At 35.3% G+C, this 27346-nt stretch overlaps 1 protein-coding gene and 1 long non-coding RNA gene across 2 annotated transcripts in view; one reads left to right on the top strand and one right to left on the bottom strand.

Moving 5' to 3' along the window:
- Positions 1–27346, top strand: part of si:cabz01007807.1 — a 67305-nt gene that overhangs the window by 21901 nt on the left and 18058 nt on the right. Inside the window, exons 7-27 of the mRNA XM_073907837.1 lie at positions 678–737; positions 822–857; positions 4823–4885; positions 4966–5016; positions 7291–7356; positions 10982–11047; positions 11136–11183; positions 13821–13862; positions 13950–14015; positions 14130–14174; positions 14569–14625; positions 14892–14948; positions 16056–16115; positions 16215–16280; positions 16651–16698; positions 17872–17931; positions 20896–20958; positions 21033–21089; positions 22056–22103; positions 22184–22276; positions 22355–22405. Of these exons, the coding sequence (XP_073763938.1) occupies positions 678–737; positions 822–857; positions 4823–4885; positions 4966–5016; positions 7291–7356; positions 10982–11047; positions 11136–11183; positions 13821–13862; positions 13950–14015; positions 14130–14174; positions 14569–14625; positions 14892–14948; positions 16056–16115; positions 16215–16280; positions 16651–16698; positions 17872–17931; positions 20896–20958; positions 21033–21089; positions 22056–22103; positions 22184–22276; positions 22355–22405 (1203 nt within the window). The remainder of the gene's footprint in view (positions 1–677; positions 738–821; positions 858–4822; positions 4886–4965; positions 5017–7290; positions 7357–10981; positions 11048–11135; positions 11184–13820; positions 13863–13949; positions 14016–14129; positions 14175–14568; positions 14626–14891; positions 14949–16055; positions 16116–16214; positions 16281–16650; positions 16699–17871; positions 17932–20895; positions 20959–21032; positions 21090–22055; positions 22104–22183; positions 22277–22354; positions 22406–27346) is intronic.
- The window catches only part of LOC141375254 (uncharacterized), a 4334-nt gene continuing 656 nt past the window's right edge, over positions 23669–27346 (bottom strand). The window contains exon 2 of the long non-coding RNA XR_012382982.1: positions 23669–25403. This is a non-coding gene — a long non-coding RNA (uncharacterized lncRNA). The remainder of the gene's footprint in view (positions 25404–27346) is intronic.

Genomic DNA, 27346 nt, shown 5'->3' with positions numbered 1-27346 from the left:
ATTTTAGAGGAAAGTTCCAGACGGCATTTACAGGTTTTTGCATCTAAACTCTTCATATATACAAATACACGTGTTTTTAAGTAAATATGCATTTATTTATTTAAGAAAATTATATTCTGAATTTTAAATGTATTAGATACGTACATTTTTTATTTCTTATTCACTGAAAGTTTATTGACACAACATAAGCACTGTCATATATACAACATGATATATTTTCAATAATTGTTTTAATTCATATAATTTTTTTTTGTTTAAACATGTTTACATTCTTAAATATTTGGTTCATTTATCCCATTATTTCCCATTTTAAGAGCATTTTATTTTTAATCTATCATTTATTAATTCGATGCATTTAACAACTTTATTTTTAAACACATTTCATGTCTTTTATAAATTGTCAGTCTAAACATACAATAAATTGTACGTTCTATTATGAGTAAGTATAATAAAGCTAAATTAAGTTAAGTTAACAGCAGCAGTTTTGATAAGGAAGTCATAATGAAAGTGTTTGCTCAGTGAAAAGCCTGTCAGACGAGTTTCACAGTAATTCCACCGTCAACTAACAACAAGGAAAAAGTGAAGTGAAATCCTGCCATGACTTTCTTTCTGTAGATTGTCTGTAGTATCTGATTCGTCAATCAAACACACCTCCGCTCTTTACACTTGTCTTTCAGGAGAGGTGTGTGGAGGATTGGCCTGAAAACAGCCCGGAACTCTCTCCAGAATATAAACCGGTCAGCTCTTAATAAATATGAAGGACAGTGAGTAGAGTAAACCCACAGACACACTGATACTGATCTGCTCTTTCTCTGCCGCAGGCTGGAAAACTCAGACTGAGGAGAGACTCCCTACTGGTCAGTCCACAGCGAAACAAACACAATCCATTCACCCTTTCATCATTCATTGTCATTCGGCTTAGTCCCTTTATTCATCAGGGGTCGCCACAGTGGAATGAACCGCCAACTATTCCAGCATGCTTTACTCAGCGGATGCCCTTTCAGCCACTACCCAGTACTGGAAAACACCCATACACATTCATACACAATGGCCAATTTAATTCAGTTTCCCTCAAGAGAATGTGTTTGGACTGTGGGGGAAACCGGAGCACCCGGAGGAAACCCACGCCAACACGGGGAGAACATGCAAACTCCACACAGAAATGCCAACTGACCCAGTTGGGACTCAAACCTGCGACCTTCTTGCTGTAAGGCAAGAGTTCTAACCACTGAGCCACCATGCCGCTCCCGCTAAAAATAGTTGTTAAAGTAAAATGTTGAGAATAACCTCATTAAATTGTGAGAATAAAGTTGCTGTGTTTTCAAATATATATATATATATATATATATATATATATATATATATATATATATATATATATATATATATATATATATATATAATATTTTAGAGAAAAGTTTTATTATTAGGGGCCAAGCACCGTAGGTGCGTAGGCACCTATTGCTTTCGTTAGTGTTCTTTTTCTTCCGTTTCTTCCGCCGGATTTGAATGGCAGCCCATATAGGCGTATGCGGGAAAGTTATTTAATTTGGCACAATGATAGAGGCCAGTATTAACATTAATCAGACCAAACATGAAGTCTTAAAATCAAACTCTCTAGCGCCACCACTTGTCCAAACTTTCACATACGTTTATCATCATAACTTTTGAACCGAATGGGCTACAATCAAATTTCTTTTTTTCTCTGATTCCTTGGCTCAGTCAAACGCACAAACGCACTCTATGACGTCATTTTCCATCATTAATTTTTTCGAGCTATTTTAAATTTTTCGAAAAACCTATTTGATCGAACTCGTCCTAGGCCGTTTCTCCGATTATGACCAACATTTAATCACATGATCTACAGACCATGCAATCCAAAAGTTATGGAATTCAAGTTGATCAGACCAACCGTTTTCGTTTAACTTGCGATCAAATTTAACGAAGGACTTGCGAAAATGGACTTGAGACGATATCTCTGTAACGCATTCACCGATTCACACCAAACTTGGTATGTGTTATGACAACTAGGGTTTGAGGTTACATGCAGAGTTTCGGCGCACTGCCCCCTAGTGGTCCGGAGATACAAAAAAACTTGCTTTTTGGCTTATAACGTCTCAACCTTTCGTCCGAAACTCATAAAACTGGTGTCATTACATCCGGCAGAGCATGTCGAGTCGAATGATGTCTGATTTTCACAGGTCAGCCATTTTGGGCGTCGCCCATTTCGATTTTTGGCCAAAAATGCTATATTTTACCAACATATTCACATATCATTACAAAACATGGTAAGCATCTGGCACAATGATAGAGGATAGTATTAACAATAATCATACCAAATATGAAGTCTCAAAATCAAACTCTCTAGCGCCACCACTTGTCCAAACGTTCATGTATGTTTATCATGATAACTTTTGAACCAAATGGGCTACAATCAAAATTCTTTTTCCCCTGATTCCTTGGCTCAGTCCGATTCAAACGCACCCTATGACTATCATTACAAAACATAATATGCATCTTTAACCCCATGCCCTGAAAGTACTCAAAAACGTCTGGAGCAGCGCCACCTTATGACCAAAAGTGCTTGGCCCCTTAATTGCTGCTTGCAGCTATATTTTTCTTAATATTTTTTTAATTTACTCTTTTTTTAAGTCTTAACATTTTATGTCAACTTTTTGAAAAAACTTTTTTTTTATTCAGGAACTTTTTTTCTTTAAATGTAATGAGTTTATTCTTAACATTTTGTATAAATCTTTGTTCTTAATTTAATAACTTTTTCAAAACAAAACGACTTTACTCTCGAAGTAACATTTCTTTTCACAACTTTATTTCTTTGCAATTTATTGACTTTATTCACAACATTTTATCTCAAACAAAACTCAAAATCGAACTCTTTTCTTGAAGCACAGTGACTTTATTCTTGAAATTTAATTTAGTCTGTTCTTAACATTATTTTGCCTTTTTTTCTCAATTGAATGAGTTCATTCTCAATACTTTTTTTATTTCCTCTCGAAACTTTATGAGTTTGTTAACGTTTATATAGAAAAAAGTCACATCTTCTAAGACCATTTTACTGAAGAAAATGTGAGTGGGGTTTTCCTTGTGCTTAAAGGTTCAGGACACCCTGGATAACTTTTTTTTTTATATATTAACAGATGTGTGTGTGTTGAGCATCAGTTAAGACAATGTTAGCAGCTGTCAGCTTTAATTGTGGGGAAAACTGGATAATTTTGAGCTTTTGTCTGCTAATTTCAGCTTCCGAGTTTAAAATGATTTTTGGGGCGGGATCAAAATCGGCGACGTAGCGCAGTACTGCAAGTGCAATGATGACGCGTCGGTTTCTCATTATTATTCATAGCGGAGTTTTCTTATCCTATGAGAAGAGCCGGCTGCTTAATTATTCATGAGACCTGCCAGACCTGCCAGAGTCAAGCCCGATCTGAGAGACACGTCACACAGTATTTAGCCATTCATGAAGGCTCATATGCGTTTGTTTCCATGATCCTCGGGGTTTGTTGCATGCTTTTTCCCCACGATCCTGTCAGGGCCGATCATACAGCAAAGCTGTGTGTGTGCTACTAGCATTTTTGTCTGGAGAGCAGCACGAGAATTAGAGAATGGCGGACGCTGACTTTTATCAGGAGTTCGTTCACATTCAGACACATCGCCGTGCTGCTGTGTTTGCCTAAATCCTCCAGATTACCAGCAGGACTAATGGTTAAAATAGACGGGTCAGGAGATTGAGGGAGAATCCCCATTTATACGGTTTACATGAACACACTTATCTTTATAATGATATAAATTGTGGTTATGTGTATATGAAATTACGAATAACAAATGTAGCAGGGCATTAAATCACTGTTTATTTCTTTGCATTTTAACTTTGTAAACTATAAACTCATGTGTCTCCTCACGGTTTGTCTCATTTTGTGAGCTAGCTTCGTTCGCTCCCCTTCTCCCCTGCTGGCCACGCCCACTCCTGCCCGATGCTCGTGGAGCTCCACGCCCATTAATCATGCATCTTTTGAAAAAATTCTGAAGTAGACTTTAACCGAAAGTGGGGGGTGTCATGGCCCTTTAAGGAGAGACGCTGTTCTTTCAAGAGAATTTCACAAATATTTAATACAATTATTCACATTGGTTGACCACTCGATAATCAATAATCTCAATTATTATAATCATTTAATCAAAATAAAAATCTAATATAAAAGTTTCTTGATAAGTAATGACGTTTCAGAACAAATGGGCTTTACTCTTGAAATGTAATGAGCTCATTTTCAACAGTTTATATAAACATTTATGTTATAAGAATGTTTATTCTTATTTTCTCAAAACACAACTTTAATCTTGCAGTTTAATGACTACATTTGAAACATTCATTCATTCATTTTCTTTTTGGCTTAGTCCCTTTATTGATCTGGGGTTGCCACAGCGGAATGAATCGCTAACTTTTCTAGCATATGTTTTACGCAGTGCAAGCCCTTCCAGCTGCAACCCATCACTTGGAAAATTATCAACATTTTATTTCAATTTTATTTTCAATCTTTTATTTATTTTTTTTTTTTAAAACAGCAATGTTATTCTCAAAATGTATTCATAATATGTTTTTAAAATTTATCAAGTTTATTCTCAACATTTTATGTCTGAAAAGACAACATATTTTTCAAAAATAAGTATTTAATAAAATAGTTTAAAAAAAAAGGCAAATATTGGCATATATCAGTCAGCCCACTGATCTTAGATCATTTAATCAAAGTAAAAAACTGCATTTGTGAAAAAAATCAGATTTAATATCATCATCTTCCTCCACTCTTGTCATTAGTTTTCAGAAACATCTGATGCAGGATCAGGAGTCGACGGGACTTTAAAGAAGAATGATAAACGGGTAATAATGCTTATAAATGAAGGCTAAACAGCCTGGTGTTTTCCTCACGGGTGTTTTAATGATGCTTTTCATCTCTCCAGACTCTGGGAAAGAAACTGCGGCACTCTCTGCTGATCAGACGCAGCTCAAAGGTACATTTCTCAAGCCTTACTTTATACACTGTGAACTCGTGTTTTAAGGGTGCCAGAGAACACACTGATACTGTATGTTTACATTATTCACAGATACAACACAGCAATATAATCATATAAAGGAGACATATTCATGCAAAAATCACTTTCATAAGGGTGGCAGCAGTGTGTGAATGTAGCCAGCGCTGCAAAAAATGTTTTCCACTTCATGGAAATTATATAATTTATAAATGATAATAATTTACAAGAGACTTGTAAAGATGTTTATGTTATATACATTTTAGGTTAATATATTTATTAATTCAATCAAACACATTTATGTTTTTTTTTTATGTGCATTTATGTATTTTCATTTAATATGCACTTTTTAGGAAACTATTTAATATTTAGTCATATTAATTTATAAATTCATTTTACAGGCATTTGAACAACTTTTTGCTTTATGTAAAATGTATTTTTTACCTTGTCTAGAATACACACGCCTTTTCATACAGCGGGGGAAATAACTATCAAACAGGTCATAATTTTTCTCAGAAAACTAAAGGTGCTGTTGACTTTTTCCCCGGATGTTGATAACAATCACAGAAATCCATACATGCAGACAAAACAAATCTAATTAGTTTATAAATGAAGTTCTGTGGAATAAAATATGACAGGAGTATAACAGTATAACAGATGAAGGAAAGGGAGTTGTAGTTGTGCAGTGAAAGCCCAGACAGCAGCTGAAATCTCTCAGTAGTTCTTCAGCAACCTTCCTCAGTGTAAATGAATACCAGCTGCTTCAGTCCAACACCTACATTAGCAGGAACATGAAGATCCAACCATTTCAGCAAGACAGTGATCCAAAACACAGCCAAGAAGACCCTCAGATGCTTTCAGAGAAAGAAAAGCAAGCTGTAGAATGGCCCAGCCAATCACCTGATCTAAATCCAATAGAGCAGTGGTTCTCAAACTGTGGTACATGTATCACTAGTGGTACGCGGATTTCTCTCTAGTGGTACACGGAGGAATGTAATATGTCATGTACATGCTGGATATATTTCAAAACTTATCAAAAATGATGTATATAATATGCCATATATGACATATAGCCAATATTTCTGAGGTAATCTGCCATGTTTTTTAACTGTACTGTTTTTGGTGGTACTTGGAGAGACAATTTTTTTCTGGGGTGGTACTTGGTGAAAAAAGTTTGAGAACCACTGCAATAGAGAATACAGAATAAAGCTCAGATTCAGTAGAGGAGACCCACAGAAGAGTCAAGATTTTGACACTCTGTTGAAGACTGAGAAACTCACACCTGAGAAATGCATGACTTCATTCTTCACATGAGTGGCGTCTTTAAGCTGCAGCATTAAAAAAAAGCTTTTTTATATAAAGTATTCAACACAGTTCAGTAGTTCAGTTTTTTCTCCTTGTGTCATGCCATTCTTATCACACACAACTCATTTCCAGATTTCATTCATTCATTCATTTTCTTGTCGGCTTTGTCCCTTTATTAATCTGGGGTCGCCACAGCGAATGAACCGCCAACTTATCCAGCAAGTTCTTACGCAGCGGATGCCCTTCCAGCCGCAACCCATCTCTGGGAAACACCCACACACATTCACACACACACTCATACACTACGGACAATTTAGCCTACCTAATTCACCTGTACCGCATGTCTTTGGACTGTGGGGGAAACCGGAGCACCCGGAGGAAACCCACGCGAAGGCAGGGAGAACATGCAAACTCCACACAGATACGCCAACTGAGCCGAGGTTCGAACCAGCGACCTTCTTGCTGTGAGGCGACAGCACTACCTACTGCGCCACTGCCTCGCCTATTTCCAGATTTGTTTTGTTTTATTTTTATGTTTGTGTTGTTTGGGTTTTTACTAAAATCTGCTTCAATTCCATGTCAACAGCTCAACTGGGAATATTATTTCCCCCACTGTATGTTCTGCATAATTTCTTAACGCAGAACTTCTTAAAAATTACTAGTTTCTTGTCCAAATATCTCAAATCTCTTAATTAAGAAGCGTTTTCTAGGCAAGAGCAAAATATTGTCTTGTTTTCAGAAACAGTGAGTCAAAATTTGGTTAGTCTCTACTTTAAACAAGCTAAAAAATCTGCTAACGGCGTGAGTGAAATAATCTTATGCCAAAACCGAAAACAAGATTGTTTTGCCTACTCCATTAGCAGATTAAAGGACTCTAGGATATATCTCATTATTTAATTCATTACCTCTGTCACACATCTATTAAACATGCCATTGTGTCCTTCATTTCAGGATAAAACTGGAGATGAACTGAAGAGCTCAGAGACCAACACAAACTCTCTGCATCGCGGCTCAAAGGTCAGAATTTATCAACTAAATCACAAATAATTTTATTTTCAAAATAAAAGTTTCTGCATTTATTTATTATTTATATGCACTTATTTCTATTATTGTTGGAGTTTTTTTACTTTTTGTTTTGTATTTTTTGTATTTAAAAAGTCTTAAATGAACTGAAATATTGTGTTGTAGGTCTTAAATCATTTTAAACAGGTCTTAATTATTCTCTGTCCATGTAAATCTACCAGTCAGGCTGACACCCATCCATATATACTTATTTCCATAAATATATAGATATTTGTGTAGTCTAAAGATGTGTACAGAGAATAGGTATGTATATATGCATACTGTAAATCAAATGCAAAATACATATATTTACATATATATATATATATTTGTTCTGTAGACAATCCAAAACAAATTTTGCTTAAGAAGGCTAATAATATTGACCTGAATTAAAATCAGCTTGTTTTCTAGCCAAAATAAAACAAATAAGACATTATGTTAACATTTTTAACATTGTTACGTAGCGGATGCAACGTGCTACGCACATAAGGTTAAGGATTACCACTGTTAAAAGAGGTCACCAGGAGTCCCCGTTCCTGCTCCCCAAGCACTCACACACAGGTCAAGTTGTCAAAAAGGGGTAACAGATTTATTAAACAAATATTTCAGTATCAGCGAACAAAAAGACCAAAACAACAAACAAAACAAGGTACGCTACCTAATATTAAACTTCTTCCCTAAACCGAAAATAAAGTTCCGTAAATAAAACATACAATTCTACCCTCCATAACTATCCATTAAACAGGAGAAAACGGGACAAAAGAAAAAGGGCCTTCCCTTTGATCATTCAGCAGTAGGTAAACATTCGCCACAGCTAACACAGGATACCGTCCTAGTACCGTATTTAACAGAGTATCTCACCAGGGGCCTGTTTCAGAAAGGAGGTTAACTGAAAACTCAGAGTATTTTAACCCTGAAATGAGAGAAACTCTGGGTTTTCCGTTTCAAAATGGCAGGTTTGTTAAACTCGAGAAAGCAGGGTAAGTCAAGCCTGTTTCTGAAAGAAAGGTAACTTTAACTCAGAGTCAGTTACTGTGGTAACTTACTCTGTGAATCTAACCTGGTCAGGAGCAGGTTTTATTCTCTAAACTCTGAGTTTCTGTCGGTCTCCTCCCCTTTTTTAAAGATAAAGCGTATTTCTCGCCTTAGCCTTTTGTCTCCGCACACCTATTTTAGAGCTCATTTTGGAGATGTGCATAAAAACGATTGATGGAAACGTCATGATTCACATAACTTTTGAAAATACGCATAATAAAATATGTGCATAACTGAGTAGGTTAAACTTTTATTTCATAAGAAAAGATGCGCATGAACTACGAAGTGCACTTAACAAACTACAGTATGTGCATTAAAAAAAGGTTTGTTAGAGATGATGATGAAAATGTGTGTGAATGGACAAACCAGCAGACTGAGCACACTGTAACACGTCTTAAATGTTGTTTTAGTCATTCTAAAATGCCTTACCTGTTTCAGTATTATTGTATATTATTAATTACCTCCGAGCGTCTGGAGCGTGTCAAGAGTCTCTGCGTCTCATGGCTTCAAACACCCCCACGTGTTCATTGTGTATCAGCATTGTCTTCTGAGGTGCAAGTACATTTATTAAATAAAAAATAATTGGCGCAGCTTCTTCTACCGCAGTAAATTCTGTTTTTACTGTTGATATTTGGCGCAAGTTAATCAGGAAGTGACAGTTGTGTTCTCTTTGACTTGTTGGATGAAAACGCTGCTTTATTTGCATCTTTTAGGCGTTTTTCCAGTTTTGCACAAATTTATGTAATATATTTTGATGGAAACACAGATATTGCCTACATTTTTGTCACACACAGAACAAATCACATACGAGAATTGCTTGTCCTTTTTTCATAAATATTTAGCTTAACCTTCGACATGTACTGTTACTAGATTAATGGGATTATTATTCTGTCTAAAAAATTATTTTATTTCTGCTTACCTTCTAAATGTTATATAAACCTCTATCACTTAATCAATAAAAAGGCAGACACACAAGTGCACTGCTAAATCTATTAAAACTGATAAACATGTATAAAAGTTTAAAACATTTTATAAACGTCACACATTACAGTACTTATTTTATTATACTTTAATATTTATATACTTTAAATGTAAAATTACGCATTAACTTGAGCAGCTGTTTTCCCAGGCTAACTGTCTCTGTTTCACTGATGGCTGCTTCTTTTTAAATATATACACTTATATTTGCTATAACTTTGCATGAGCAGATCAAATTCAGCTGGAGAAAGAAATGCTGATCTCTTTTTTTTAAGATGTTGCCATGGTCACTCGTAATATCTGTGCTCCATTGATAATGTCTTTTTAAAGTCACGGTGTGCGCGCTTAACTCTGAGTTGGTCTTCTCAAAGTTGATTGATCCAACTCAGATCAGCTATTCTGAAACCAAAAACTCAGAGTTTTTAATCTCTCGGTAAATCAACTCAGAGTTCAAGTTTAAACTCCGAGCTGTTTGAACCTCCTTACCGAAACAGGCCCCAGATGACTTGAAACAGGGTTGTAGAAAGGAATTAAACCATCAGCCAACACTAATGCAAGTTACCGTCCTATTACCGTAATTTACAGAGTATCTCACCAGATTCATTTGGAAAAAGGTTTCAGACAGAAAGATATCACTGCCACACAAAGAGCTCAGAGCGATCTGCTCACACACACACACACACACACACACAACAGCGAGGGGAAACAGGAAGAGAATTCGACGAGCAGCGCCAACAGCGTGCCCCTCTCACAGCTGCACCTGATCTCCGCTCATGTGGAGAGAAAGAGACAGATAATAGAGGATACAACACACACAGGAACAATACACACTAGCATTGTCAAAATAATGATACTCAATATGTGACAAAGACTTTCTCAGAAGAAAAAATATTATAGGAAATACTGTCAAATATTCCTGAATCTGTTAAACATGAATTGGGAAATATTTGGAATAATTTTGACTGACTGTATATATAAACAAATAGTTGATACAATATAGTCGTGCATATAGTTATACACACAGAAATACTTTGTACACTGAAATATATTTAACATGAACTTTTATTTTGGATACAGTTATTTCACGATTAATAATCTGACAGCAATAAAAATTGAGTTGATTAGTAATATTAGTTTTTATTTACATGATATATACATGTGCTCTTTGTATATATAAGCATGTATATATAGATACACAAGGATACTATACATAATGTACAAACATTCATTCATTCATTTTCTTGTCAGCTTAATCCCTTTTTTAATCTGGGGTCACCACAGCGGAATGAACCGCCAACTTATCCAGTACATTTTTACGCAAGGGATGCCCTTCCAGCTGCAACCCATCTCTGGGAAAATGAACAAACATAAACAAAATAAACATATTCTTATATAATTTGTGTTATATATAAATGTTTATAAATTTATACACCGATATTTATACTATATAGTTATGCATGTATTTATAGACACAGTACGCACAAATATATTTTGTAAATATGATCTTTTATTTTTAATGTGTTTATTGTTTAACAGCACTAAATTGATTATTGTGTTGCGTTTTCAGATCATCGGTGACGAGTTTTTTGCTCCAGATGAAGAAGATCAAAGAAATGAGGCAGAAAATAAATCAGTGAGAGGCTCATTACTTATGCAGGATTATTGCTGAAGTGATTATAGATTTATGTATTTGAAGATCGTGTTTTTCTTACTCTCAACAGAAGAAATCGACAAAGCCCAAGATTATTACGCAGCGCAGAGGATCGAAGGTGAATAACAGTTCATTATCACAATCATTTCATTATATTTTAGGTCTTTAAGACATAAACATTGCACAATTATATGCACTCATTTCTATTATTGTTGGAGTTTTTTAACGTTTTGTTTTGTATTTTTTGTATTTCTTAAAATGTATTCATTATTGTTTAAGTAAATTTATTGAACTTTACTGTAAAGTCTTAGGGCTCTATTTTGACGGTCCATGCGCAGGGCGCAAAACGCAGGGCGCAAACGCTTTCAGGGCGTGTCAGGACGCTTTAACAAATTTCGTTTGTTAAGCGCAAATATTCGTTTCAAAGCTATTTCTAAATTCAGTTCTAATTTCCAGCAAACAAATAAATGAACAATAATAACAAAATGAGCTCAAAAACCTGAGTTATATCCTTAAACACATGCTGTGCCCCATATGGTCTAAAACCTGACAGGTGGACAAATCTAAGCTTGTTTTTAATAAAACAAATATAAATATGGATATAATAAATAATACTGCTAATAATAATATTTTAGACCAGAACGCCTATGGGCGCACAAATGAGCGCTAATGCATTTGCTATTTAAACAGCGTAGCGCAACGTCTCAAAACCACTCTTACGCCGAGATAAAACTAGCAAAAGACTATTGCGCCGCACCTTGCGCCACACTGCACCGGGTGTATGATAGGGCCCTTAAAGTCTTAATGTCTTTAATGTCAAAATCTAAATTTTAGGCCTTAAAAAGTCTTAAATGAACTGAAATATTGTGTTGTAGGTCTAAAATCTGGTCTTAATTATTCTCTGTCCATGTCAATCTACCAGTCAGAGATTTGCCAGAGCCAATTAAGGTCGCAAGTTCCGTTGTTACAAGCATAGTTTGTTGCTTTACCATTTCCCAAATCTGTCGCTCCAATGAACATTTCCAAACTGCGTCGCAAACTTGAGCACTCGCAACTACAGCTCTGGAGCTGTAGTTAGAAACATATTTGCTGGCTTTGTTCTATTCCCACTTTCCCCCCCATTGCCCAATCATTTAGAACATTCTAGCATTCAGAGTTGGTATTATTAAAAGTACAAAAGCATTAAGGTCATCTCTCTTAGGTGTAATTTGCATTCAAACTACTTTTACAGTTCAGTTTTAGCGATCTTCATGTTTACAGTTGTGCTCCCTTCGCAGTGCACTTTGAAAACATTGATGTCATTTTGAACACAGCCTCATGGCGAAAGCTATAGGTGCCCTATTATAAAAAAGAGGAATTTATGTAACGTCTCCAAAGCTTGTGGAAAAAAAAAGCACACGTTAATTCTTTTAGTTTATTGTGGGTTATTTATTAAATATCTGTACTGTATATGACATGGGTCTGCCTGTTAAAAGTTTCTGCAGTGGTTTACATGTGTCAAATTGTAAAAGTAGACATTTAAAAATAAATAAATAAACAATATCCTACTTAATAATAATAATAATAAAAATAAAAATAATAATCATCATTATCAAAATTAATATTATTATTAAAGTAGGATTTTTTTCATTTCCAATCAATAATAAATATTACATTTCATTTTATAATAAATAGCCTCATTATTTATTTACATGATTTATATGATGTTAGAATAGTGTCAGCTTTTGTTAGTGATTTTATGTTTTAGAAGAGAATATGTAATGTTCAACTTCTCAATAATATTAGTAAAGCAAACACAGTCCATATGTGGCGTTTACACATATTTCAGTTAATATGGGAAGCGAGTGCATGTTTTCACCAAATCTAATATTGGATTTTATTTTAAATGCACGTGCGTGTGTAAAACAATATCATTTGCACAAAGAAGTTATGGGTTTTTCTCTAAACAAGTAGTTACTCCGCCCCGTATAGAGCGTCATTATGGGCGTTTTAAAGAGAAACTAGGGGTTTTGGGAAACACTCGTTCTTTTCCCAAGCGATGATAGTTCAGCCGTGAGTTACGTCATTGTTTGGGAAACGCACCCTAGGCTGACACCCATGCAATCACCAGCAATCCATCTCCATAAAAGTTTAAACAAAAGTTTATTTATTTACTCTATTTACAAATATGATGATTATCCACCTTAGAATAACGTTTGTTGTTAGTGTTTTATCCGGGCCATTAGAACAAATCCTTAGCATTAAACCTTGTGTAGATCTGACATTTCAGTCATTATGTTCTTATAAAGTCTTAAACTTGACTTGATGAAACTCTGCTATATATCTGCTTTCCATATTAAACTACATATTGTTATATCAAAATATAATATATAACATTATAATTAGTTATTAAAATAATAATAATAGTTTATAATGTATGCATTAAATCTAAATAACTTCATGTGATGTGTTGTATATACTTTACTCTTTATGTTTATAGTATACACATACAATATAAACGATATAAACGTGTATTACACACATTATATATTTCTTTACTCTTTCATGCAAAGATTGCTGAAGCTTCACAATAGTAAACAATAGTAAAATAAAATTAATAAATAATAGTTATCTATATATGCATTAAATATAAATAATTTTCATGTATTGTGTTAAATATGTTGTATGTTTCTTTAGATTTCTAATATTATATACAATACAATATAAATAATGTGAATATAATCTGCTGTATAAATGTTCTTATTAACTCTTCCAGGTGAAAAGTGCTGAAGCTAAAGGATTGACTCCAGACTCAAAGGTTTGTTAAGAGATTCGCCGTTTATAGTAATCAGTTTGCTGATGATAAAGATCACTAATATTGAAACATCTTTAATTGTCTCTTCAGGATGAGTTCACATTAAAGCATGCTGATCTCTCCGCTTTTGGAGAGAAAAATGGGGATGTCAAACTGGTAATACTGCACAATATTCCTCTTTATGGTCTAATCTTTTATAAACAAATAAACATACATTCATACATATATGCATATCATTAAACTCTATTTATTTATATGTTTATATATAAGCAACCACAGAAATCCAAGTCTCCTGTTCCTCACTATCCAGCAAAGGTAATGCTTTGTTTTTTTATTTAGTTTAATGATTTTTTTATTTAAAAACTGAACAATAGTTTTGTATTTGTGTAGAAAAATATTACAAAATATTGCAAGATACATGATGCATTACACATTTTTGCATATTATGATGTAGAATTGCAAGTGTTTGCACTGAAATTATTATAAATAATAATTATTAAAATAAATATTTTGAGTTATTTAAATATATACAGATATTATATTTATAATAAATCTTTTAATAACAATAATTTAAGGCTTTTGCATTAGTTTACATTAATAACGTTTTTAGTTTACTGTAAATGAATCATCACCTCATTACATGTTGTTTTACATCTTATTTAAATCTGTAGTTCAGTGATGTTTTAATGCTCATATGGCTTATTTTCAGGACACTTCTGCAGCGGGTCTGAAGTCTCTACAGGGTCCTGCACCGATCGACTCAAAGGTGCGTTTGCACTTTAAACTATATATTCAGCATACTGACTGGCCTAAATAAAAGTTGAAACGATGACTGGAAAATAAGCTAAATAAAGCCACAAGACTGATGCGTTTTGAACAGGATCTGGTTAAATATTCTGTTCAGTTTTGTTGTTTAACAATTGCTATTTTAAATGTGTTTTTATATATTAATAATAAAATAAACATAAAAAGTTTCCACATTTATTAATTTCCACAGTATCTGATTGAATATATGTGTCTGCATGTTTACAGTATTTCCCCAAAGACCCGTTTCTGAATGGAGATCTGGGCTTTCGGGACCGGCGTGAGGTAAATCCGCTCTCTCTTTACAGTCTGATGTGTTTGTTTATTTGACCAGCATTTGACCGGCACAATTTTTAATAATAAAAAAAAATCTATAAAAAAAAATAATAATAAAATAAATTCATTAAAATATGTCTTTAAGGTAAAGGTTAAAGCTAAGGTAAAATTAAATTGATATTTTATTTGATGTAATATTTAAATGATTATAATCAAAGAAAATGCATTTTACACATTTTAGTGAAATTATATTATATTTTATTATATTATATTATACTATTATATTTTATTATTATATTATATTATATTATATTACATTACATTACATTATATTATATTATTTTATATTATATTATTATATTATATTATATTATATTATATTATATTATTATATTTTATTATTATATTATATTATATTTATTATATTATTATATATATATTATATTATATCATATTATATATATTATATTATATTATTATATTTTATTATATTATATTATTTTATATTATATTATTTTATTTTATTATATTTTATTATATTATATTATTATATTTTATTATTATATTATATTTTATTATTATATTATGTTATATTATTTTATTATTATATTATATTTATTATATTATATTATATATATATATATATATATATATATATATATAATATTATATCATATTATATTATATCATATTATATATATTATATTATATTTATTATATTATTATATATATTATATTATATCATATTATATTATATCATATTATATATTATATTATTTTATTATATTATATTATTATATTATATTATATTATATTGTTATATTTTATTATTATAATATATTATATTTTATTATTATATTATATCATATATATTATATTATATTATATATTATTATATTATATATTATTATATTATATTAAGCAGATATTTGTTCAACATAGTTTTTGATTCTTTTTTCAGAAAATTATGATAAAAAATGTATTACATTTGAGTTCAGAGAGCATCAATTAAAGACCACCTCTATAGGAAATAAAATGTGCTTATCCATAACACTGTTATATATATATATTGTATGTGTGTAATGTGATGTGATGTGATTTGTGTGTGTGTTGTAGAGTGTGGATGAAGAGGACAGAAACACAGAGGAGCAGTTCAGTGTACACACTCATGAGCAGGTATAAGAAACACTAATGATTACTACAGCATCTCTTCATGATGGCATCATTCACCGAGCAGAGGGTGTGTGTGCATGTGTTTGTGTGTGTGTTCAACAGAAGCTGAAGAAGAAGGTGTCAGTGAAGTTTGTTCCTCAGAGAGGTTTCGTCATCGGTCGCTCCAGAGTAAATACCTCACACTAATGCTCTTATTCTCACTGTTTATAGTGTTTCACTATTTTGGGGAACACTTTAGTTTAAGGACAATTCTCACTATTAACTAGTGGCTTATGATAAATATATTTAGGATTAGGATACTTATACACACTTATAAAGGACATATTCTGCATGATCTCATTCTACATCCCTAATCATACCCAATACCTCAACCCATCTACTAAACCACAAGAAATCACACGTGTAAATGTAAGAACTATTAATTAGGAGTTTATTACGGCAAGTCACAGGTAATGACTTGTTAATAGCGAGAATTGAACCTTAAACTAAAGTATGACCAAAGTTTCTAATGACTTCTTTTTTGTGTGTTTGTTAATAGATTGAGAAGATTACCAAGGAAAAGAGGGAAGAAATTCCACATTTTGAGGTATTTTCACTGTAGAGTGCTTCAGCATTAGTGTATTTGTGTTTATTACACTGCTCTCTGGAATTCTTACTTCTGATTGGTCAATCACAACATTACAATGTATAGTATTGCCCAATAACAACCTATATATATATATATATATATATATATATATATATATATATATATATATATATATATATATATATATATATACACACACACAGTTGAAGTCAGAATTATTAGCCCCCCTTTGGTTATTTTTTTCTTTTTTTAATGTTTCCCAAACGATGTTGAACAGATTCAGGAAATGTTCACAGTATGTTTGATAATATTTTTTTCTTTTATTTTTTTTTATTTATTATTTTTTATTTATTTATTTTATATTTATTATTTATTATTTTATTTTATTATTAGCCCCTTTAAGCTATATATTTTTCGATGGTCTACAGAACAAACCATCATTATACAATAACCTGCCTAATTACCCTAGTGAAGCCTTTAAATGTCACTTTAAGCTGTATAGAAGTGTCTTGAAGAATATCTAGTCTAATATTATTTACTGTCATCATGACAAAGAGAAAATAAATCAGTTATTAGAGATGAGTTATTAACACTATTATGATTATAAATCTGTTGAAGAAATCTGCTCTCCGTTACACAGAAACTGGGGAAAAAAAATAAACGGGGGGCGAATAATTCTGACTTCAACTGTGTAGGTTATAGCTTTATGTTTGGCGCCATCTTGTGACTGAATAGTAATGAGTTTCTTTTTGGAAGTTTGACATTTAACAACAGAGCTAGTAAATCAGTACAGCTCAGATCAGTGTTTTGTGTCTGATAGTTCAGTTTTAATATATTGTCTTCAACTGTTTTATATAGGAAATAACACAAATTAGTTTAGACTAAAAGACTAAAATGTTAAGTTGAAGTTTGTGTTTAACTGTAAGTAAAAGCCGAGTACTGTTTTCTCCCTCTATGATGCCTTGTGTACATCATCTTATGCTTTGGGAGAAGCCTGTGGCATTTCTGGTCCAAGAAAGCCAGAATGTTCCAGCGGTATGAATAATATCAGACTTGACTGTGTGTGTGTATTTATATATCAATCTATCTGAGGGATATTTCACCACTTACTGTAACTTGAACATTTCGACATCAGTCTAGACGTCTGACAGTGTTGTTGATGTGTTTCAGGAGAATGATGAAGCTGAACTGAAGGGAGCCTGTGGGTTCACTCCTCATCCTCATCTCAAGGTTTGACTTTCAGAATCATTCAGAATCATCAATTATAAGCACCGTTACTACAAGTGTTATACAAACATATTTATTGCATTTGAAATCAACACTAATCAAAACTAACAAGAAAAAAATATATTTATGCATGCGTGAAGAAAATATGTCTCAACAAAATCCCGTTATCACAAGAAAATACATTTATATAACATAATTGAGTGATTAAAGGATATACAGAGCGCACACCGGCCCTGCACACACTGCTGGACATGAATGAATCTGTTAACGGTATAACTGTGCTGTTCTCACGGGTGCTGTCTGATATTGCACTGATGCTTTTGACATATACTGTACCTTATTATATGCATACGTCATGTTAATAGCAATACTGTCTTTTCATGAGTAGCGATATTAGTTTACTCAGTGCAAGCCCGTTTGTGATGGTGTATGTGGTGTTAAATTTGACGTATATCTGCCACTTGCACATATAGCGCATGGTCACTAGTAAGATGTGTCACTATTTGTAACTTTAGATGTCATGGTTTCTAAAACAAAATCTGTCATTCTCTTCTTCAGCGCTTTACAGTTTTTCACGGTAGCAGCTCTCTCTGTCATCCCAAGTCAGAGACATTGACTGAGTGATTGACAGCTGATATTTCAGTGCTAGAGCAGTGGACCAATAAGAAGAGCGGGAAGGCGGGGCAAGCATTATGGAATTGGCTTTGTTAACTGCAGCAAGTTGACATGATAACTGTTTTAAACCCTTATATTGAGCGCTGCGTTTCAAGTGCAGAGATGCATTCTGCGTGAATGTCTCCCGTGCATGTGGTGAACATTTTGCAGTAAAAACTGGTCGCACACAACAATTTTATGCGCTCGCACAAATGCTCCCAAATATATTTTGAGGTTGCATAGAAAAGTTTTTGGGTGCATAAATTTCGAGCCCTGCATGTTGATTCAGCAGTGGTTTGATGCTTCAATGGTAGGGGTGTAACACCGGTGCTCTGGCCAAACTCCCTCCATCTGCCCTTACCCATCTTGGCCTCCCAATCATCCTCATCCTCTGAATTGGCTCTATCACTGTGTGGTGCACTGGCGCTGTTGTCTTGTGGCTGCCGTCGCATCATCCAATTGTAGCTGCACACTAGTGGTGGAGTAGTGACACATCTCCCTCATGATTTTGAAGTGCTTTGGGTGTATGGCCACACACGATAAATGTGCAATATAAATACACGATTATCAACTAAATTTAGGCCGAACACTTTCTTAGATATGAGAATACCAATATTAAGTAAAGTATAGTTCCAGTTCTTGATTCTGATTGGTTGAGTCGGATTCTGAACTGTTGTAAAATGCTGTACGAACACACACCTGTGATCGCTGATTGGCAACCATTCCACTAACAGCTACTCAGCCAAAGGAACTGTTTTATTTTGCTTTGTATTTAGTGAAACCTTGCAATATATACAAAATAGGCATTAAATAAAAGCAGTAATCCCAAAAAATCCATTGCATATGATTAATTTAAAACATCAACATCCATAAGCTGTTATAAATTCTCTGTAAACCATAGCTTTATGGAGATTATTTAATATACTGGACTAAGCTTTTCTGACCTAATTAATTATTTTACAAGGGTATTTCTGAGGTGTTTATTAGTCTCTTAAATTGCTTAAATAATTTATAAATTAAGTTGTATGTTAAATATGTAAACTACCTAACAAAAGTCTTGTTGTGGATCCCAGTTTTAAGTGAAATAAATAATAGCTTGACTTCTAATTGATCATTTGTAAAAGTGGCAGAAGGTGGATTTTTCCGCACTCTAAGAAATAAAGGCATGTGAGCTGTCACTGGGGTGGTACCTTTTCAAAAGGTGCAAATTTGTATCTAAAAGGTCCATATTAATACCTTAAGGGTAACTATTAGTACCTAAAAAGTACAAAAGTGTTCCTCCTAAAATTTGTAGTTCCTAATATGTAATTTGAGGTACCAATATGGACCCTTCAAGTACAAATGTGCACCTTTTGAAAAGAGTGTGATGAATCATCTGTTGATCTGCATCCCAATCATCACCAATACTGCAGAAGACCTACTGGAACCAGCATGGACCAAGATTCTCATAGAAATCAGTCAAGTTTGGTGAAGGAGAAATCATGGTTTGAGAGAGATCTGCAACATCAACAGCCTGAGGTTTCAAGACATCTGTGCTGCCCATTACATTACAAACCACAGGAGAGGGACAATTCTCCAGCAGGATAGCGCTCCTTCTCATACTTCAGCCTCCACATCAAAGCTCCTGAAAGCAGAGAAGGTCAAGCTGCTCCAGGATTGGCCAGCCCAGTCACCAGAAATGAACATTATTAAGCATTTCTGGGGTAAGATGAAGGAGGAGGTGTTGAAGATGAACATAAAGACTCTTGATGAACTCTGGGATCCTGCTGAAGGCTTTCTTCTTCATTCCAGATGACTTTATTAATCAGTGATTTGAGTCATGTCAGAGATGTATGGATGCAGTCCTCCAAGCTCATGATGGAGTCAGACACAATATTCATTCTGTCTCCACTGCAGCAGGACTTTATATTCTATACTGGACATTATTTCTGTTCAGTGATGAGACTTTAGTCTGAGCAGAGTCAGACCGCACTGTCCTCATCAAATCAGTCAACATCAAGACATGATCAGATTTTATTGTGCTCAAATCAGCAAAATCCAGAGGCCTTTACCTTTCATATGAGACACTTCAGATACCAAATCATCAACTAGAAGTCCAGATATTATTTGTTCTTCCTACAACTTAGCCAGGCGACAAGACTTTGTCAGGTAGTTTAATTACTGTAAATTATTTTGATGTTATTAGTCACCCAACCCCCCACCTCCAAAAATCTATGGTGGTTTTGTAAACGTTCATCTTCATCTGGGTCAAAACAGACCAGAGTGTGTAGGTGTGTGGTTAAGATGCTGAACTCAGATCAGCTGTGCTTTCAGGATGAAGACGGCTTTGATGACCTGAATGATTCAGTGTTTCCCCACAAGCCTCACGAGCTCAAGGTACAGATTTGCTTGATATACGTGAGTTTAATGTGTCGCGTCTTTCCACTAAACATCCTTCAATGATTCTGCAGGACGACACATTCCTGAAAACCGAAGCCGGGCGCAGTCTTTCCCCTCAGGAGTTTAAGGTTCGGACTGTTCACTCTCACACATTCAGATTTCTTTGAAGTAGTTTTAGAACGGTGGTTGCTAAGATAACATCAGTGGTTTCTAAGATGTTGATGGGGTCATCTGGGTGATTAGGGTGTTCCTAGGGTACCGACTAGTTGCTAATCACTTCCTTGGGTGTTGCTAGCAAACCCCAGACATTTGCTAAGGTAAACTGGGTGTTGCTAACCAGTTACAAGTGTGCTGCTATGTGGTTGCTAGGGTACTGTAGGTGGATACTCTGGTTGCAAGTTAGTAAGGTAAACTGGTTGGTTACAAGGCAGTTGCAATGGTACTGTTGGTGAATGCTATGCAGTTGCAATAAGACTTTGGTTGTTTCTGTGATGTTGTCAGGCAGATGCTAGGGTAATGAATATCTATATGACATTCAGATTTGAAGAAAGGATTTTTAAATTGGGTATCTAGGGTGGTGTAAATGGTTGCTAGGGCTTGGCTTGGATTGAAGTCTGGAAGATGGCAGTCTGAGTCCAATCCCGGATTATCTACAGTGTTCTACTCAAGAGATGGCCATGTCAGTTTTTACAATTGAAGTCAATGGGGCAGTCGCTAGGGTGCTTTAACTGGTTGCTAGGGTGTGGCTAGGAAGTAAAAATAATCAGTTATTTGCTGCTGGCTAGACTGTGTTAAATGAGCCCAGCCTCATGTCTGTACAACAGTCTGATCAGAAGTTATGACATCAAAAACTTTGGTCCAATGTTAAGTCTATGGTACTTTTCCAAATGCTTTGTGTCCGTTTTAGGAAAACTGTAAATCAGATCAGTTAGAAAAGATATAGCACACCAAGTCACATCAGTTTTAAGGTCTGACGCAAGTTTAAAGGTCATAGCTTGAAATCTCTGCGAGGAGATGCGTTTAGAAGTTTGGCTCTGAAGAAGCAGATCAGTATGTTAGCATTCTCATGCTAACATAACACATTTCTTTTCCAGAATTCGTATTCAAATGGATATATGGGAGCTTCATCATGGGATGCAATGGTAAAACACTTGAAATCATGCATAAATACTAATTAAACATCCCTTCTTAAACAAATAATGCAAAAATCATGTGTTTTCAGGCAGCAGATGCTGAGAAAGCCTATCCTAAAGCTTTAGACGGGTTTCTGTCAGACTTCAGTGAGAAACCTCGGGAGATGCAGGACTGTCGACCTGTAAGATCTGGTTATGCTCCTAGAATCACTGTGTATTTCTGAACTGCATTTGAATAGTTTTCTCCGCTGTTTATGCAGAAGAAACCAGCCAAGTTTAAAGTCCCTCGTTTCCCCCGCAGAAACTCAAAGGTAAAACGTCAATATCACATCACTGAGATACTGCTGTAGGTTTGGCTCTGTTGATATGACTTATCGTCTACTTTTACTTCAGTTTTAGCACATTTTGTTATTAGTATTATTTTTTTCACTATATACTGTGTAATATTGTGTTTATTAATGTTTTGAGAACTACAGTACTTTTAATTCATGCATTTAAAATGTTTTTTTATTTTTTTTACATTACTTTTTATTATGTTTATTTATAAATGTTTATATAATATCTAGTGTTGTCAATCGATTAAAAAATTAACTAATTAATCACACTTTTTTTGAAAATTAATCACGATTAATCACATTTAATAAACTGAAACTTGTAATTTTGGCTATTCAAATGAAAAATTAATGTAAACACAAGACAAAAACTATTTAAATTCAAAATATAATTGTTTATTAGAATTTAAATTCAAAATATAATTGTTTATTAGAATTTAAATTCAAAATATAACTGTTTGTTAGAATTTTTGTTTAACTTGTAACACAGATTTCTTCATGTAAACAACAAACCCACAATAAACCATCAAGATGCTGCTTGACATTATCGGGGGACAATGTGGATCTTTTATTTTGCATGATGTGAGCTGAGAGTGCAACGCAATCTCATGGCAATTCATAACTTTTTGACTAACAGACAGACAGACACACGCACGCACGCACACACACCGCGCAGGAGAGGGCAGTCAGAGCGACTCCCTTCAGATTCAACACGCATGATTGCGGCGTTCATCAAATTTGCTTAAACTAAGCGTTCTAAAGTATGTCTGTATTTCACAAGGATTCTGACACAACAACACGAAGCAGACGCTTGCATGTAAGGGGGAAACACGTCAAACTTAATGACACATTTGAACGCTCATGCTGAAAGGCAGATAAATGTGCTGTCTGACAGTATGAGGTGCCGTATAGGATTTAAATCAAACTTTGCTTATCAACACATACATAAAACACGTGTATATACATCTATAAATTACTCGCATATACACCTATACTACTGGATGTTAAAAACAACACAGATGAAACTTGTGTATATACATATAAACTTGACGCATGAATACACCCACATACACACACACATACATATAAACTCGATCCTCACATAAACACCCACATTAACACACGCACATACATATAAACTTGCTGCATGCAAACACACCTATTGTAAGATTTCCCCTATATTAGGCACCAGATTCAGCAAAGTTCATCAGGTCGACCCGGAGACATGAGAAGAGACCAAACTGTAGTTAGAATGGTTTATTCTGCAAGCCTGATGATAAGGATGAGCAGGGACATATATACATAGTGGGCTGACCTTTAAAAGTTATACAGAAGAAGGAAGACACTCTTAATATGGGCATGTTATACAAACAGAATAAAGAAGAAATGTATATATAGCGGGGCTTTCCATTCAGTGTGGGAGCTGTCTGCAAGACCGAAACCAGACGTTGACCTTCAGACCTCCGATGCACACACACACACACAAAAAACCACAGACACTTCTGCTTCTCATGCAAGCACACTTAAAAGAGGACAAAATGTTCTCTCAGTCCCCTCTTTTAGGCCAAAGGCCTAACACAGAGGAATCTTATCATATCGTTGACCCATCATACTGTCCATTGTGGCATAGATTCGATTCATTAAACATTGCAAGAGAAAAGGACCACAACAACAAACAAGAAGGAAAATAATACATACAGGAATTATCATAGTAAGGAAAGGAGTCACCCAGCCGAACAGACCCATCATCCAACCCCAAGTTGTGTCGGGAACATAATCTGAAGTCATGGCAATTTTTAACCCTTGGAGAGTAGACATAGCAGTACTCATTTACATACCTCCCCCTGGGATGCTGTTAAGAGATCTAGAGCCATTCTATTTTGCAAAACCATGGTACGTAGATTACCCAGCTCCTTATTCTGGGCCTCATTAATTATTTTTGAGGCATTCAGGAATAGGCCCATGCGATAGTCCAGGGTCTCAATTCTTAGTAGAGCTTTTCCCACACCTATTTGCGGAAATAGAGCCAATACCATTTTGTTACCAGTGGTCCATAATTTGAAATCCTCGGGCACGTCAGTACCCCATGCAGAGTCATGGGGCTTCATTTCAGGGACACTGCGTTTAACTCTTTGCTGCGCTGACAGGACCTGGGCTGTCACAATAAAAGTGTGATCAGTCACATGCACAGGGGCACACTGCCCCGTCCAGTTTGCAGGTAATGACATGTAAGCATTTTGCCCACATAACCACCACCCACCCTGGACCACATAAGTGCCATTTGAGGGTCCTGACACATAAACTGGGGCCCCTTCTCCCGAGGAGGCAATTTGTTGACAGTTAACAGTGCTTCCCATGAAATGAGAGCCCATGGTCTGGTTATAACACACAGGGTGTGTAATAGAGTGGTTAATAAAAAACCTTGTGGCTAATAGGTGAGGGTTTAGCGTGGCCAAATTTTACCCAAAATAGAGCATCACATGTACCATTTCTAATGCCAATCCGGTATGGATCGTAGTCATCGACAATTATATATGGATTCTGGTACCCTGATCCTGCAAAACTGGCAGAACATTTAGCAGCTGTTTTATTCATGGGTTTGGCATAAAGAGGGGTTTGTTTGGCTGAATGAGGCATAACAGAACATACATAACAACCAGATACATTATATGACCTAGCTAAAACTTTCACATATTGATACCACATATTAGTTCCAATAGGATTGTCAGCCCCATCCTCTGCCCATCCGAATTCATGATCATGTGTCCAGCGTTTCAGCCTGGCTGCATTAGCTTGAGCAACAAGAAAGAGAAACAGTCCAATTGTCCGCAGCAAAAAGGAAGTCATGCTGACCCTTGCCTTAAGGTAGACAGTGCTACGTGTTTAGCTCCCATCTGTCTCCCAAACGCAATTGTGCAGCTGTAGAGGTGAATTGCAGCTGTAGAGGTGTCGTCTGTGCTGAGGGGGCCCCCAAAATCTGTAAAACAAAGAGAGTCTGCAGACAGATTATCATAGTACAAAACTTATACATTTTTATTATTCAATAGGTGCTCGTTTTATCCTGGTTGCATGGATCCACTGTGGAGAAGAGGAGGTTAAAACGGCGGTTCTGGTTACAGCCACGACATCCGTCGGGGGGCCATATTTGGGGTCCCCCAGTTCTGTGCTCATTTTATTGAACTGTCTAATCATTACTCTGTCACCGGCCTTAAAGGGGTGTGTTGGGTCTACCGGCATCGGGGCTGAACCAGAATGTATGTTAGTCCAGTATGCATGCAATGTTGTTAGTAGCTGTTGTGCACATTCACTCATATGAATATCCAAAGAACCGTCACCCAGTGTGGTACCCCTTTGCCTCCATGGTGAGGGAAAGGGTCGTCCCATCACAGTCTCATAAGGAGACAGACCGTGAAGACTTTTGTGAGGAAACATCCTCATGTCTGCTAAAACGACAGGTAGCAAGGCGAGCCAATTTGAATGCCCTGCATGTTACATAGCCTTTCTTAATTTGTCCTTAATAGTCCTATTAGTTCGTTCTACTATACCAGATGATTGTGGATGGTAGGGAATATGTAGCTGCCAATTAATTTGGAGTTCTTTAGCTAGATTTTGTATTATTTTCGCAGTAAATGAGGTTCCCTTATCTGAGTCTATGGCACATGGTATACCGTATCTTGTAATGATTTCTCTTGTCAAACATCTGACAACTATATTAGCATCTTCTTTACTGCATGGGAAGGCTTCAACCCATTTTGAAAATTTGTCCACAAAAACCAGTAGATATTTATTGGGACCCCTCTTTGGCAGATGTGTGAAATCTACCTGCCATTCCTGAAAAGGTGTTTCAGGAAGGGGCAATTGTTGATGTTTAGCTTGAGGTTTAGTGATATTGTTTTGCGCACATATCAGACATCTATCTAAGGTGTTATTAACATGATGTTGTAAATTATTAATGCATAAAAATGAACTCATTGTGTCTATTACCCCTCTTCGGCCGCGGTGTGTAACACCGTGAAACTCGCGGACGAGAAAAGGTGCACAGGATGATGGCAGGCATAAACGGCCTTTGCTATCTAGCATTATTCCATTAGGATCAGTCGTGGCGTCACATTCAGACCAGTAAGTATGGTACTAAGTATTTAGTAAGCTGCTGTTTTAGATGTGTCAGGAGCTCCTCCTGATCATCTTTCCACGCGAGGCGTGTTTTTATACGAGTGCGTGTCTTTTTATCATCTGTTTCTTCCTTAACAGTTTCTGTTTGTACTATATCAAGCTTGCGATCAAGAGCAGGTATTTTTGTTGTTATTTCTTCATCGTCATAGGACGAACCCATTTTGGTTTAAAGGATAAATCGATAATCTGCCCCAATTAGTTGGCAGTGACGCGAACTGCGCAACAGCATGTCTACAAATTGCAGTGGTTTGTCCACTTCGGGCAGAAGAGATATAAGATCTTTAAGAACAGAGGGTGAGGGCGGAATTATCTCTATCCCTCGTGGTTTAGCAACCCACACAGTAGCCACATTAGAAGCTGAAGTAGTGCCCTCCGTGCTGTCGGAGGGGACTGGTTTAGTTTTAATCATTTCTGTCAGAGACGGATAAATAGAAGGCACTGCAGGAGGAGCGCTGGCAGAGCATGAGATAGATTGCGAAGGCCCCGTATAAGGGGGTGGTGACGTCACGGTGGTTTTAGCCGCTGCAAGATAGCCTCTCTTATCTGCCGTAAGGGCAGTATTACTTCTGCTTTTAGGTTTGGGGACAGATTTCAAAACAGTTTTGGGTGTAAAAATGCCTTTTTTTTATCCCTTCATATAGAACTCATTTTATACCATGTGTCATATCCATTCATCATATATTGGTCATTCCATTCTGGATCCCCATATCAATTTGTAAGCTAACTGAAGGAAACCTGGGTCAAATG

The sequence above is a fragment of the Danio rerio genome, chromosome 7, assembly GCF_049306965.1.
Source record: "Danio rerio strain Tuebingen ecotype United States chromosome 7, GRCz12tu, whole genome shotgun sequence".
NCBI lineage: Eukaryota > Metazoa > Chordata > Actinopteri > Cypriniformes > Danionidae > Danio > Danio rerio.
The sequence above is the reverse complement of the archived record's forward strand: the minus strand, read 5'-3'. Positions and strand labels throughout refer to the sequence as shown.